The sequence below is a fragment of the Leptidea sinapis genome, chromosome 19 (genome assembly GCF_905404315.1).
Source record: "Leptidea sinapis chromosome 19, ilLepSina1.1, whole genome shotgun sequence".
Lineage (NCBI taxonomy): Eukaryota > Metazoa > Arthropoda > Insecta > Lepidoptera > Pieridae > Leptidea > Leptidea sinapis.
In genome coordinates, this window is record NC_066283.1 from 6,658,567 (window position 1) to 6,674,405 (window position 15,839).

The 15,839-nt window shown below is 35.3% G+C and overlaps 1 protein-coding gene across 1 annotated transcript in view; it reads left to right on the forward strand.

Annotated features, from left to right (window-relative positions):
* The window catches only part of LOC126969991 (protein CBFA2T2), a 91,076-nt gene that overhangs the window by 44,584 nt on the left and 30,653 nt on the right, over nt 1-15,839 (forward strand). Inside the window, exon 2 of the mRNA XM_050815652.1 lies at nt 2,412-2,484. Coding sequence (XP_050671609.1) covers nt 2,412-2,484 — 73 coding nt within the window. The remainder of the gene's footprint in view (nt 1-2,411; nt 2,485-15,839) is intronic.

Genomic DNA, 15,839 nt, shown 5'->3' on the forward strand with positions numbered 1-15,839 from the left:
ATATACAACGCAGATTCAATGATAAGACGCAGTAAATTGACGCACTGTTTAGTTGTTGATTAAAAAAATACATTTTCCATTACGAAAAGAAAAGTGTTACAAGAAGCAGAGCTCGTGGGTTGCCAGATGGCCGGGCCAGCTGTCCACGTGGCCCCCATCACATCCCATTTATTTATAGTTGCTGTAAACACTGGCAGCCTGATATATCAATGAAACACGCGCTCTGAGAATCAGGTACATCTTAATGAAATAAAATAATTTTTTAAAGGATTGTAATTGCTTAAGATAATTTATACGTCTAGATAGAGTCCCTGGATGTAAGACAACCGATAAAAATTATTATACAATGGTTTAGTGAGAAGTATCCTGGAGTATTGCTCGGTGATTTGGTCTCCAATTTATAATGTTCACCGTGATAGATTAGAGTCCATTCAGCGGCAGTTTCTAAGAGTTCTTTGTAGCAGGTTGGGTGTCAGACGTAAAATTCCCGAATACTCTGAGCGCTTACGTAAATTTAACTTGCATTGTCTTGATAAGCGAAGATGGGTATCTGATATGTGCGTCTTACATAACATTGCGAATGGTGTTATGGATAGTCCTCTATTAAGTTTGATAAACTTTAAAGTGCCAACACGATCTGTGCGTATTCCATGTCTATTTTCGATCAATTCTTCAAATAATAATGTATCGCATAACAACCCGATTATGAGAATTTGCAGAGAATTTAATGAAGTGTGTGCTGATTTTGATATATTCTTTACAAACATAAACTTGTTTAAAAATACTCTTTATAGAACTTGCTAGTTTACGTAAAATAATTTAGTTTAACTTAAATTTCATCAATTTTAATGTAATTTCTGTAGTGTCCACTTATTATTTTTTACTGTATTTGGTGAATGATGTGTACAAAATTAATTGGATCTCAGGATCATAAAAATGATATGATAGTTTTACCTTGTTATTTTGTAAATAAATAAATAAAAAACAGACCAGGTTTAATAATGTAGTGATCGTGACAAGCTACGTCTTACACTCGCGATTTGTATGACACTTTGTGTTAGTGTGCGTGAATTGCTCAAAATAGAGGTTAATTCTAAACTCACTTTCAGACTCTCTCTTTTTTTTGACTCTGTCGTAGTCTATCTAGATGTATTAAACTGACAAAACTTCTGATCAGAATAATATTTACACCATAAGATGCTGAATTGCTGTTCGTTAGTCTCGCTAAAACTCGAGAACGGCTGGACCGATTTGGCTAATTTTGGTCTTGAATTATTATACAATAATTTGGTTTTTCCTTTGACGTGTTCCCCGTGTTGACGTTCAAAAATCAAATTGAAAGAATAGTTTAAAATTAATAACTAATTAGAAATTATATATCTTTCCAACTTTCTCAGCAGGTAAAATATAAACTTAATTTTAGCTCAAACAAAATTTGAAAACAAAATTTTTATGAATGATAATTCTTATGTTTTGTCATAAGAAATAAAGATTTTTATAAGTACTACGTGCTTAGTCATGTGTGTACGCGGACGAAGTTGCGGGTATCAGCTAGTAATATATAAAATAATAATTAGGAGGACGCAGTGTTGGTAGGACCCCCACAAGATAGACCGATGACCTGGTCTAAATCGCCGGAATACGTTGGATGAGGGCAGCGCAGGACCGATCGTCGTGGAAATCTTTGGGGGAGGCCTTTGTCCAGCAGTGAACGTCTTATATATATCACCATATACTATATAGTTTGCTAGTTGAAACCTTTACTTCATTATAAGAAATACCTATATATTAGCAATACAAATAATATTCAATGACATTTCATTAAATAACAGATAATATGATGTTTTTTTTTTATGTCAGTCAGGAGGACATAGAATTATTGAGTTCTTTTTAGAGGGTAACCAACACGTGTGTTAAAAAAAAATAGCAATTATATTGATGTAAAAAAACAGATGTGATAAATAATAATAAAAATTAAAACGCGCATGTTTTTACCATACCTTTGCTCTTTGGCTTCTTTGCACAGGATGCCGGCTAGATTATGGGTACCACAACGGCGCCTATTTCTGTCGTGAAGCAGACAGAAGTACTGTATAAACATTACTGTTTCGGTCTGAAGGGCGCCGAAGCTAGTGAAATTAATGGGCAAATGAGACTTAACATCTTGTGTCTCAAGGTGACGAGCGCAGTTGTACTGCCGTTCAGAATTTTTGGGTCTTTCAAGAGTCCTGAGCGGCACTGCATTGTAATAGGCAGGGTGTAACAATTATCATCAGCTGAACGTCCTGCTCGTCTCGTCCCTTATTCAAAAAAATTCTTTTTCACTGATTTAATTTAACAAAGATCGATTGATTTATTATTATTTAAACGTTAATGTATTTGTTGTAATGTAATGTGTGTTTTTTTTTCAGATGGAGGCAAAAGTAAAAGAAGAGATACCAGATAAAGACTACACCGCACCAAATACTACAGAAAGGAGAAAATGTAAGTTCAACCCATAGACGACCTGTATAGCCGAGTGGTTAGCGATCCTACCTACAATGCTAGAGGTCCCGGGTTCGAATCCCGGTAGGTGCAAGCATTTATATGATGAATATGGATGTTTGTTTCCGAGTCATGGATGTTTAAATGTTTTATGTATGTTTATATGAATTTATGTATGTTTAAGTAAGTATATTGTATTAAACATATCATTGTCTTGTAACCCATAACACAGGCTATATATGCTTAACTTGGGGCAAGATAATTTGTATAAAAAGTGTGTCAATATTATTATTATTATTATTAAAGGGTGTACATAGACGTTGTGTAGGTGTTGTCACTCAATTAAATGAATACGTCAAGGACTACCATGGCGTTGTATAGAGACGTTGCTTCATTGTGTGTCTTCTACCACATGACGAGGAGTTTTCCGAAGAGCTGTTTCAACTGAATCCTGCCGCAGAATTCCACATTCGCACGACACGCCTAATATTAGAATATCATTCCCACCATCTGTATGCGTGGCGTTCCTCCACAGTGCAGTTTTCAAGGAGCTTTTTTTCCACGTATAAAATTCTTTACGTAAAAACTTTCATTTCGCGTAAAGATTAAAGACTTATTTTATATATGTTAATATGTAGTTTTATTACTATATTCTATCTGATTTTAAATAAAAGGCATTTATTTTCTCAAAGTAGATTCCTTTAGAATTATTTTTGATGACATTTCTAACAACTACTAGATACTACTACCGCTTCGGAAACAAATGGCGCTCTGAGAGAGAAGAAGCGGCGCAAGAAACTCTGCCAGCATTCTTATTTTGCGCTCTTTTTAATAAAAATCTACAATATTGTACAGTCATTTCTATCGCTATAAAATAATCACAATCTAGTCCCAGGCGTCCGATCATTTAGATATTCAGCAGTGGAGTAATAGGATTTACGACAGAGCCATTTTTTTATAAAACATTTAAATTTATTTATAGATAATGCCTGAACAGTGGCTGGGACTTTATTATAGAAGTGTATACATTTACCCTTAAAGCTATCATGTATCTTATGAAGCCTTATAGAATTAGTTACAAGCAATAAAATATATAATAAAATCCGAACGAGTTAGAGAACCGGACAAGAGTCTAAAAGGCCGGACATATCTGGATTGATCCAGACTACTGGTAACCCTAAATACGTCCAAACTTATATGCAAATAAAAACGCCAGTTGGGGTTGAGGCTGCTGCTTCAAGAAGCTTCCAAAGACAGCAGAAGTCGCAAATACTTCGGTTTGAGAGAGTCTTTGTGCCGTTTAGTGTAGAGACACTTGCCCAGTGGGGCCCAGAGGCCCAGAGGGAGAATGTACAAAGTACTATCTTCTCGCCTCAATAGGGCTACTGGAAGCTAAGCGCTGGCAGCTATTTCGGTCAACGGATCAGCCTTGCTATCCAACGTGGAAATGCTGCCAGTATTCTTGGTACGCTTTCACATAGGTAATGATAGTATCAATTTTATGTAATCATAGTATTGTAAATATTTTCATATGATTTGATTTGTTTGAATATTCTTGTATTGAGAAAACAAAAATATATGATTATTCGCAATATTAATATCGCGCAAATTTACTAAAAATATCTAAAGATTCTGTACGGCACCATTTTTGCTGCCGGTACTTTATGCTCCAGGCGAACGAAACGCTGCGCATGGATGTAGATGGTAGGAGAGGGGTAGAATGCCAACAAAAAGCAAAGTTACCTCGACCGTGTTACATGTTTGTATTTAGGGTTCCGTGGTGTTAAGTGACCACCGCCGCTCACATTCTCTTGCAACACCAGAGAAATTACAGGAGCTTTGCTGGCCTTGTAGGAAGGTGTATGTGCTTTATTCGAAGGTACCCATGATGTATCGTCCCGAAAATACCACACAAGGAAGCTAATTCGATAGCTTTGTGGGACCTACGTGGAAGAAAGTTCCTTGAAAACCGCACGGTGGAAGATTGTGGATTATTTCTATGTCGGTCAACCATCAACGCATACAATCCGCGGGGCTCACTCTATTTTATTTTACGAAATTTCTCACAAAACTCGTGGTTGTAGAATACCAGACGTCAACATGACGCGGGTGGGATATCGCATTTTAACGTAATGTTATATAGATCGTCGATACCAGAGAAGAAAAAATAAATCTCTGAGCACATGATAAATGCGGTAGAAGATGCAGAGAACCAAAGAATGAAGCTAATCGGATATGACTTGATCGTCGATGATTCGAGCCGCTCTTTGTTGTATGCGGTCAAATGAAAGAAGCTGGTACTGGGGAGCACCCGCCCAGAGGTGAGAACAGTAATTATATAGTGCCTTATTTTTGCGATGACTTTTGTTACTTTTACTTATTTGTTTGTAACTCAAAAAAGAGTAAATATAAAGTATAGACATCTATATACTATACAGAAATCTAAATAATAAAGTACTGGAAGTGACTGAGCCGTGTTAAATATGTCGCCTCACAGGAGACTTACAGACCACCAGCGATTAAGTAGTGATTGAATATTTATTGGAACGACGATCGTAAACCTATGCGTTTATATGGTAAATCTCAGTATGTACTCCAAAACCTCATGCAACTATTCCAATCAGGTATTACTTTTTATCTATAAGTCTTTATTAAAGTAAACTACTGTTTTTTAAATCTAATATATAAAATTCTCGTGTCACGGTGTGCGGGACCGAACTCCTCCAAACGGCTTGACCGATTCTCATGACATTTTAGTGCATATTGGGTAGGTCTGAGAATCGGACAACATCTATTTTTCATCCCCCTAAATGTATATCCCCCCGGTGGACCGCACGAAATTTTTTTTTGTTTTTTTTTGACACTTTTTTTTAAATTTCTTTGATTATGGGTCAGCATTAAAAAATACATACAACTTCAAATTTTCACCCATCTACGATCAACAGTTACTTTTGTATCGCGATTTTAATATCGGCATTACAACGTTTGCTGGGTCAGCTAGTAAAATACATAAAAATAGCGATTTCTCACTATGAGATTCCTAATAAGAGTTAATTTAAAAAAAAGGGCAATTGTAGAGACTGCCGATAGAAGTGAAAACTTAGAACTTTAGCCCCCTTATTCATAACTTAAAGCATTGCTAATTCTCACTCTGTCTTCTTCTATTGACCTAAGTCAGAATGAGAAAAAACACTCCTTAGCGGATGTTTTAAGTTAGTGAACCATTATGAATAAAGGGGTTAGTATTTAAAATTTTATAATGTTTAAGGTAAACTATATTATTAAATTTCAATTTATTTTCAATAATATATTAATCAAACAAAAACACTATATACACATTGAACCTTTCACTAAATCCATTCAATTTCACTTATAAGATATACGCAGCACTAATGTTACAAAATACGTCAGCTGTAAGCATTTTGGTGACGCGAACGCACGAGATATCACTCACACAAAAAGTGTCTTAACTATAAACATAATATATAATTATGTTTATCTTTTTATACTTAACTAGCTGATCCGACAGACATTGTTCTGTAGATAAAATACTGTTTTATAGGAATTTGCCAATAAAATTTCAAAACATCAAGAATTATTTCGTAAAAAATGCTCCCTGTTGTTATAATGAAATTGTTTCACAGAGGAACTGTCAAACCGTGCGTCAATAAATTCTCTCATAGAAAATATGTCCATACAAAACAAATATTGAAAATAAAAATAATTATGGGTGCCAAATCGAAATAAAAACTATCCTATCTCTCAAGTTCGACCAAACTGCACTCCATGAAGTAATCCCCATTAAAATCCGTTCATTAGTTTAGGAGTCCATCGCGGACAAACAACGTGTCACGTAATTTATATGTATTAAGATTTATAGCGTGTTCCAGTCATGAGCATGTGAGTGATGCGAACCCATAATATTTTTCCTACCAAAAAGTGCCGGCTAAAGAAGTTTTCACTTCAATAATAATAGAATTTCTATGCGATATACTTATCTGTGTTATTTGACGGCCTCTTCCACACAACTATGATCTGTGTCGGAGCGCTTCGTGCCTCGCACACATCTAGATAGATTAGGATCGGTGAACATTTGCCGCAGTTCCCACACTAACTGTTACCCCGCCAGCCGCACTTCGCTTACAATTGGGTACTATTTGATCACTATCATAATGTGGAAGAAAATTGCTGATGTTTTAATGCATTTCATATTTGTGTACACACATTGTGATTATATATACATATACTAGCTATATTTAGCTATAATAAAATACTGTTTATCATGAATTTGTCAATAATATTTCATAACATTAAGAATTATTTCGTAAAATATGCTCCCTGTTGTTATAATGAAATTGTTTCTCAGCAGATGTCAAACAGTGTGTCACTAAATTCTCTCATAGAAAATATGTCCATACAAAACAAATATTGAAAATAAAAATAATTATGGGTGCCAAATCGAAATAAAAACTATCCTATCTCTCAAGTTGGACTAAACTGCACTCCATGAAGTAATCCCCATGAAAATCCGTTTATTAGTTTAGGGGTCCATCGCGGACAAACAACGTTACACATAAATTATATATATTAAGATATTATAAGAGATTTCCACATATATATTGACTCATCACGATATCTCTGGAACCATAAATCGTAGAGACTTAAAATTTGGTAGGAATATTCCTTTCACCGAGTAGAGGTCGGATTTTACGGAATTACGGAGTTTTTGCAGGTGAAGTCACTTACAGACTGTCATTTGCGATGACCATATACTATTTGGAAGAGAAATGCATCAGGCGAGAGTAGAACAGCCGAAAACAACTAACCCCCTTATTCATAATAGTCTGCTAACTTAAAGCATTGCTAATTCTCGCTCTGTCTTTTTCTATTGACCTAAGTCAGAATGACAAAAAACACTCCTTAGCGGCTGTTTTAAGTTAGCGGACCATTATGAATAAGGCGGTAAGTGGTTCTTATTTACCGATAGTTATAAAATATTACTTTAATTATTATACATGCCAACCTATTAAAGTTATCCCAAAAGTGAACAAATTTTGTTCTAGTAGGTTCTTAAAAAAACTGATGGGTTTTGAATATAAACAATATCTAGTCCCGATATAATTTCTGTTACAAATATAAATATTTTTTAGATTAAGGAATAATGTTATATTAATAAAACTTATTTTCTCTGACATTTTACAAAATAAATTTTTAAGATATACTCACACAAGAAGTGTCTTAACTATAAACATAATATATAATTATGTTTATCTTTTTATACTTAACTAGCTGATCCGACAGACATTGTTCTGTAGATAAAATACTGTTTTATAGGAATTTGCCAATAAAATTTCAAAACATCAAGAATTATTTCGTAAAAAATGCTCCCTGTTGTTATAATGAAATTGTTTCACAGAGGAACTGTCAAACCGTGCGTCAATAAATTCTCTCATCGAAAACTTTACTTTTTTAATTCTCGAATGAACTAGCATAAATTTATTGCTATCAGCTACTTCTATTCTTTTCTATTTTACCAGGTCAGGCTGTCTTGAGACATAGGAATTAGAGGAGGCCTAGCCTCTAATTCCCTAAATTTTTCGCGATTCGAGAAGAGCTCCAGCTCTTCCGCAACCTTCATGAGCCTTTAGTTACTTCACTCTCCCATCTTTAAAAACCCGTCTATTCTGCAACTTCTTTCATTCCTTGGGGAATATTCTGTTACTATTCTTTCGTAAACTTTTCTGTCTGCATTTCTATAAATACTTATAATAAATCTGTAGAGATCAAATTTCTGTACAAAGAAAAAAAAAATATCAAAACCGAGTCAGGGGGATGTAAGAAGAGAAATAGAACAAGTCCCGATATTTTCGGATTTTTTTCATCTTTGTCTGTTTGTGTGTTTCTACGGGTTAATCTCTGAAACTCCTGGACCGATTTAATTGAAATTTTGCATGATGATACCTTCCATCCCCGGTCAACATCTTAGATACTTTTCATACCGGAAAATTAAAAGTTCCCGTGAGACAATTAAATACCTCTACTTACTTAAATAGCGTATTACACAGCAACGTATGCACATAATTTAATAAAAATTTGGCATGTTGATACCTTATTTTGCCGGTCAACATCATAGATACTTTTCATCCCGGAAAATTAAAGAGTTCCCGTGGGATAGCTTAAAACTTCTACTTACTTATATAGCGTAGTATACAACAACTTATGCAAATTATTTCATAAAATTTGGCATGTTGATACATTATAATTTCGGTCAACATCTTAGATATAATACAATGTATTTTCTTTTTCCGAATTAATTTTATGTACGTTTATTTCTTACGGTAAAGAGAAACATCGTGAAACCTTACGATACTTGCGAAAATATTCAAGGTTGTGTGTAAGATTGACTAACTCGCACTGATCTTACAAGGGCTTGATAAAAGTGTTTCTACGTACATCATAAATAAATATCGTTTATTTCAAAGATTGCATATACATTTTAGTGGTTGAGACTTTCCAGTAAGTTGTCTTAGGACACTTGTATTGGAAATATCTCGCAACTTCCTTAGCGGATACATAATATTTGATAAACATTATAGAAATAAACAAAAATAATTAAAAACCAGATTTTACAATTATCGCACAATTAAAACAAGTCTGAAAACTGTGTGTGTGTGTGTGTATATGATTGAGTGTGAGTGAGTGTGTGCATGTGGGTTTGAGTTTGGACTTTTAATTGCGTTACTTCTATAGATTGCGTGGTGCTTGTCATGTCAGTCTGATCAGTTTTCCACTTCATCATTAGCAAGATAAGTTAGCCAATGATTTAAAGCTTTTCTGCAAAGATGTAATGTAATAATAGGTGCACAGTAAACGCTCAGTAAGGGAAAAAAGCCGGTAAATACCATTCATTTTACCTACAACTTTAGGCCTATCTAGAGTGTGTACTAAAAATAACTTAAAATCTACTTAATCATTAATAATCTACTAAATCAGTTTCTATAATATTCGAGTGAATCGACTCATACAATTCCTTTACAAAACACACCCTTAATAACAGTATCTTAGAATCAATTATGTATCAGAATCATCAAAGGAAAGTTAACATGATCCAAATTCGTGATGGAAAAAGCAGTGCTGTCTGTTGATGACAGAATAAATAAAAGTTTAGTGAGAGCTAGTGGTGTGCCAAGAGCGGCCCGCGTGCCATAGACATGCCCTCTACGTTGCTAGTGATGCGAAACGCTTGCTCGATGAATGATGAACCTTTTAAAGTTATATTTAAGAAGGTAGCTTTGGTGAGTGTTTGCCAACCAATAACAGGACATCTTAAAGGCTACATAAAGCGGTACGACAAATAGTGTAAAAAATAGTTCATCCCGTGAGTGTGTTTTATCGTGGCTTGGACTTGAAGACTGCTCTGAGCTAGTTTATTACGTTTGACGACGAGAGGCCGTTCTGTGGTGAGTTCATTTGTTCTTGGAATATAGACCAAACAATAATATATTTATTTTTAAATTTTTAATTAAGAATTTTATGTACCGTAAAGCAAAAACTGACATATAATATACTTACCGATATAAGACCATAATTATAAACCCCATTTGTCGTATCACCGTTTTTCACAACACTTCTCCTAGGTTTCCTAATCTCTAGCGATTGCCATTCCACGGTCGTCTTGAAGTCAAAGCCAAATTGGCTGCGGAGGCATCCAGGTTGGGCGTCATAAATAGAGCAATACTTCAAGCCGGCCCACATTCAAGCATTCAAATTCATCTATAAGCGCAGGTTCGGCCACATATGGAGTATAGTTGTCGTCTCTGGTTTGAGGTAGAGCTCCTCGAATTTTTGGGGATACAGTCCTCTGTGAATAGCTAGATTACTTGGCGCCGCGTCGCTTCATTGTCTGTTACAATATTTATCACGAGAGTGTTTCACAGAGCTGTTTGATCTGATTCCTGCCGCCGAATTCCACCTTCGCATGATACGCCATTAATTAATATAATACCATCCCGTCCATCTGGATGTTTGCCATTCCTCCACAGTGTGGGGTTTAAAAAACTTTCTTTCACAACCAAGCTGTGGAATGAGCTTCCTGGTATGATGTTCCAGGACGATACGGCATCATTACTTTTCTAATCATCAAATGCTCCTGTTATTACTCTGGTATTGCCAGAGAATGTGGGCGGTGGTGATCACTTAACTTTAGGTGACCCATGCGTTTGTCCTCCCCCTCTATAAAAAAAGACCTAAAACCTATTACAGTGATTATTTTCGGATGTGATAAACACTATTAAGGTACGCATTAAATTAATCATAATAATTAATCTTGCACATATTTGTTTAAAATTACCCCCCCTACAATACATTTATTACAACCAAGTAGTCGATAAAAAATCTGCGTGTGTCATAAGGTCTGTCGGTACATCACTAGTCGTTATCGAGAGAGCTGCGCGTGGCAGTCGACACCTCGCCCGGGGCCGGCTTTCATCCCGCAATTACTACGAAAATATTACGTTTACAGAACACCACTACGCCCGCTATTACTAATTACTTCATATTCGTTGTGATGTGTCTGAAAATGTTCTGTCAAACTTTATGTTACGTTGAGAACTCGTTACAAGTTTCGGGGCCAACTCTATTATGCAGAAGGCAATTAAAATTACACTTAATTTACATAACCCATTTTTACACGGCACTATTTTGTGTCATTTTTCTTTGCAATTCGTTTGAACTTTATAATTGTATTAACACCCGTGTTAACGTTAGTTATAATAGCCTATCGACTAACAAATAATTTTACAATCGTTCTTCTCGTATGAGTACCGTGTAACCCCCTTATTCATAATAGTCTGCTAACTTTAAAGCATTGCTAATTCTCACTCTGTCTTCTTCTATTGACCTAAGTCTGAATGAGAAAAAACACTCCGTAGCGGCTGTTTAAAGTTAGCGGACCATTATGAATAAGGGGGTAAATGCTTACACTGTTTTCGATTTAGTTTACAAATTTTATACTTAATATCATAAAGAGGTAAGGTTTTGTGAGGTTGTAGGAGGTAATCTCTGGATCAAGTGAAGCTATTTTGAAAATTATGTTACGAATAGAAAGTCGTCACATTATTTGTGTCATAGGTTATATTAAATCAAATCAAAATCACTTTATAGGTCAAAGAAATAACACTTATGAATGCCAAAAGTTTTCTTTTCTTTTTACCACTTAGGAAAAGGTTGAGATTTTTTTTAATGGAAATACGGGACAAGACGAGCGGGAATTGATATGCCCTCCCCATTAGAATGCAGTTTCGCTCCGGATTCTTGATAAACCCAAAAATTCTGAGTGGCACTACAATTGCGCTCGTCACCTTGAGACATAAGATGTTAAGTCTCTTCAGACCGAAACACAGTAATGTTTACATATTACTGCTTCACGGCAGAAAAAGGCGCCGTTCTGGTACCCATAATCTAGCCGGCATCCTGTGCAAAGGACCCTCCCACTGGTAATGTAAAATGAATTAAAGTTTATATAATATTAACTCGAAATTATAAAGATTTTCGCCGTAGTTTGATTTGAAAAGTAAAGAAAAAACGGTCGAACAAAAATGTTGCTTACGAACACTGCTTTAACGATGAGGTATATAATATTATGAATGTTTTGTTTATAGGGTTATGGGTAATTCGACGTATTCCCGTTTATAAGGTGACAGGGGTATATATTTGCGATAATTAAACTCAAAAATGGTAAAATAATATATGTTAATCTATATATATAAAAATTAATTGCTGTTCGTTAGTCTCGCTAAAACTCGAGAACGGCTGGACGGATTTGGGTAATTTTGGTCTTGAATTATTTGTGGAAATCCAGAGAAGGTTTAAAAGGTGAATAAATATCAAAATGTTAGGAATTAAAAAAAAAAAGCAATATTGTTTTTCATTTGATGTGTCCCCCGTCGTTCAGACATCTGAGGAGGTAAAGACGAACTTAATTTTAGCTACTTATAGTTGGTAGATTAACTACAGTTGATGATGATACTATGATGGCAATACAACGTTTGCTGGGTCAGCTAGTATTTAATATTTATCGCGTGCACCAGTCATGAGCATGACGGTGACGCGAAACCATAACATTTCCCCCTACCAAAAAGTGCTCAACGTGGCTGAAGAAGTTTTTATCTCAAAAATCAGACCACGACCAAAGAGCACAGAGCACGACCTTCCACTTGTGTACAGAGCTCGATATGATGAACGAGCGACTGCCGCCGACGGGATCCGCCATAATTTATTTACGGTACATTTTTGCAGACGTCACAAACATAGGCTCGCACGCCGCCACCATTCGCCGTGCGAGTAATTGATCGTTGCCGGCTCCTCTCTCAGGCTCACTCGAAGACATTTCCAGTTTAAACTTCAGCTTTTTTTAGCTAAGTGACGTAACAAGGCCAGAATGTATATCATAATATGATTTGAATGGAAAGGAAGTGTGTAAAGGTATAAAATGACGGATAGCGGGAAACAAGAGGGCGCCTTGTTGACTGGCGAGGTTATTTTTTTTTATTAACACTTGGGAATTGAAATACACTTAAATCCAAGGATCTATTGTGCCCCCTGTTTTCGCTAGCCTGCCCTAAACTTCCTATATCTAAAAAAAGATATGTGGAAATTAGCTAAAAGCTACCCCTAATTGTGCCGAAGTTTAACCTATACCCTCAAGACCTTATTACTTTTAAGAGGCGTAGGATCCTCAGAGGATTAGGCAGATCACATATTCTGCTTTGAGCAAAGGTACTTTAAGACACCCCAACTTGATTCTGGCAATGGCCTCGCATTCCAGTAGGATGCTTTTGGGGACATACGGTATTGTGACGTTAAAACTAATTTCGCAGTTATTTAAAACTATTGGCGCTCGTTTGAGCAAATTGCGTATGGTCATCCAAAACCATATGTTAAAGTGAGGCTATATTGATCAGGCTTATGGGACGTTGTTGCTTTGTTATAATATATTCCCCAGAATCTGATAGCCGATTGGAAACACTTGGGAAAAATGTTCCTCCAGCCTTATTCGAACCACAGCCAGTTTGACGAGTCGACTAAGGAATCTTGAAGATAAGTGAAATGCCTTGTCCATTACAGTGCAGGACCGCTCAGATTCTTGATTTAATCTAAAATTCTGAGCGGCATTGCAATTGGACTTGTCACTTTGAGACATTAGAGGTTAAGTCTGATTTACCCAATATTATCAATAGCTACGGCGCCCTTCAAACCGGAACACTCCGGAACACGATAATGACTGCACACAACTTGACGACATAAAAAGACGCTTCTGTGGGTACCATACCTAGCCGGAATACTGTAAAGAAGACCGTTGTTGTGTGACAGCTATTGAAGTTTTTCTTCTTCTTTTGGCGCGTTAGTGAAAAATTATCAGAGTGAATTATTACGAAAATTTGTCACCGACTGCTGACCGCTGACGTTAGCTGGTCAATTAGACCATTTGTATCATACTTCAGCTACCAAGCCTCTTGGAACTCATATATCTACTGAACCGCAATAATGGACGGATAATGGACGAGAATAAAATTTTTATACAAGTTTAAAAAAAATCTCTTTAATTATCTATATATATAAAAATGAATTGCTGTTCGTTAGTCTCGCTAAAACTCAAGCACGGCTGGATCGATTTGGCTAATTTTGGTCTTGAATTATTTGTAGAAGTCCAGAGAAGGTTTTAAAGGTGAATAAATATGAAAATGATTGGAATTAAATAAAAACAACGATTTTGTTTTTCCTTTGATGTGTCCCCCGTCGTTCAGAAACCAAATTGAAAGAATATTTTTAAATTAATAATTAATTAAAATCTTTATATCTGTCTAGCTTTCTCCGGAGGTAATAAAAAAACTTACTTTTAGCTACCTATAGTTGCTAGATTTTATGTACAACTTAATATTTGGTAGGTCTGAGAATCAATCGTCATCTAATTTTTATACCCCAAAAATTTTAATTATTGATTTTTTTCTTATTACTTTATATGGCAATACAATGTTTGCTGGGTCATCTAGTATTAAATAATTTTATGAAATTTAATTACACGTTATTTAACTAAATTATGCGGTATAATAATATTGTCATCGGTTGTATTTGATGCCTCCTTAATTTCACTATTGTTTTTTTCTACATTATGTAAAATAGCACCAGGTATAATTTTTTTAAGGATTTTTGTTTTATTACACCAAAGAAGAATAACGTCTTGCATGCGTACATAAAAACATACACTTGTTTTTGACCACTCGCTTTTGAATTCGCTTGATTTCCAAAAATGGCGTCGTTATTCGAGTCGTACGTCGTCCCACATACCAGAGACAATGGCTATTGGGCATCGCCTACAGCTGACAACAGATGAACTCCACGCTTTTTCAATGATGGCTGCTATAAGAGTCATAATGTTGTATATCAATAGGGTTCATAATTGGTTATCTCAGTTTTATATGAGCTTGTCTGAGTGGTTGCAAGGGGTGATAGAGTATTAGGGGTTCGATAAATTTAAGTAAGAAATTCAGGTTAAGTGGGGATTACACAAAAAGGCTTCTTTAGCATATTTAAATACATTTATCTGGGGTTCTGTAGCAAAAACGTGATCACGATTGCCTCAAATATGGAAATATTTGAAGAAAGTATACTTATACATTTAATTCCTAGGTTATCCATGAATAATTACGCATTTTTTAAGATTTTTTTAGTGACGACCCATGTAGCGCAGTTGACCCCGTCTACACTGATCTAGAGGTCCTGGGTTCAAATCCCGACCCCAAACATTTATATGATGTTTAATATGGATGTTTGTGTTGTTTCGAAGTCATGGACGTTTATATATATTTATGGATGTTTAAGTAAGTATATGGTTTGAATTATCTCGTTGTCTTATACCCATAGTATAGCCTGTATTGGGGCAAGATAATTTATGTAAAAGTGTGTCAATATTATTATTATGATTATCAATGCACGGTAAGTCTACACTAACTCACAATTATTTTCTACCTGCCCATAGTTCTAAGTTCATATTTTATCACATTCAGTCAAGGAGATTCGGTGCTATCCGATGGTAACATATATGCACAAAAGACTCTATATACTATATTTATTATACGTGTGCTAAAAATACTTGAATTTCATAACAATATCTACTTATGACCACAGAACAGTTTACTTATGACAATCACAATCATAACCTTATTCTAAACAAAGAGAATTTAAACACTACGTTCAATTCTAAATACTAAGAAATATGTGTACTAACAAATAGATATATTATGTGTGCTTTAGGTGTGTATAAGTGACGGGTAAAGTAAAGTAAAGAATAGTATACT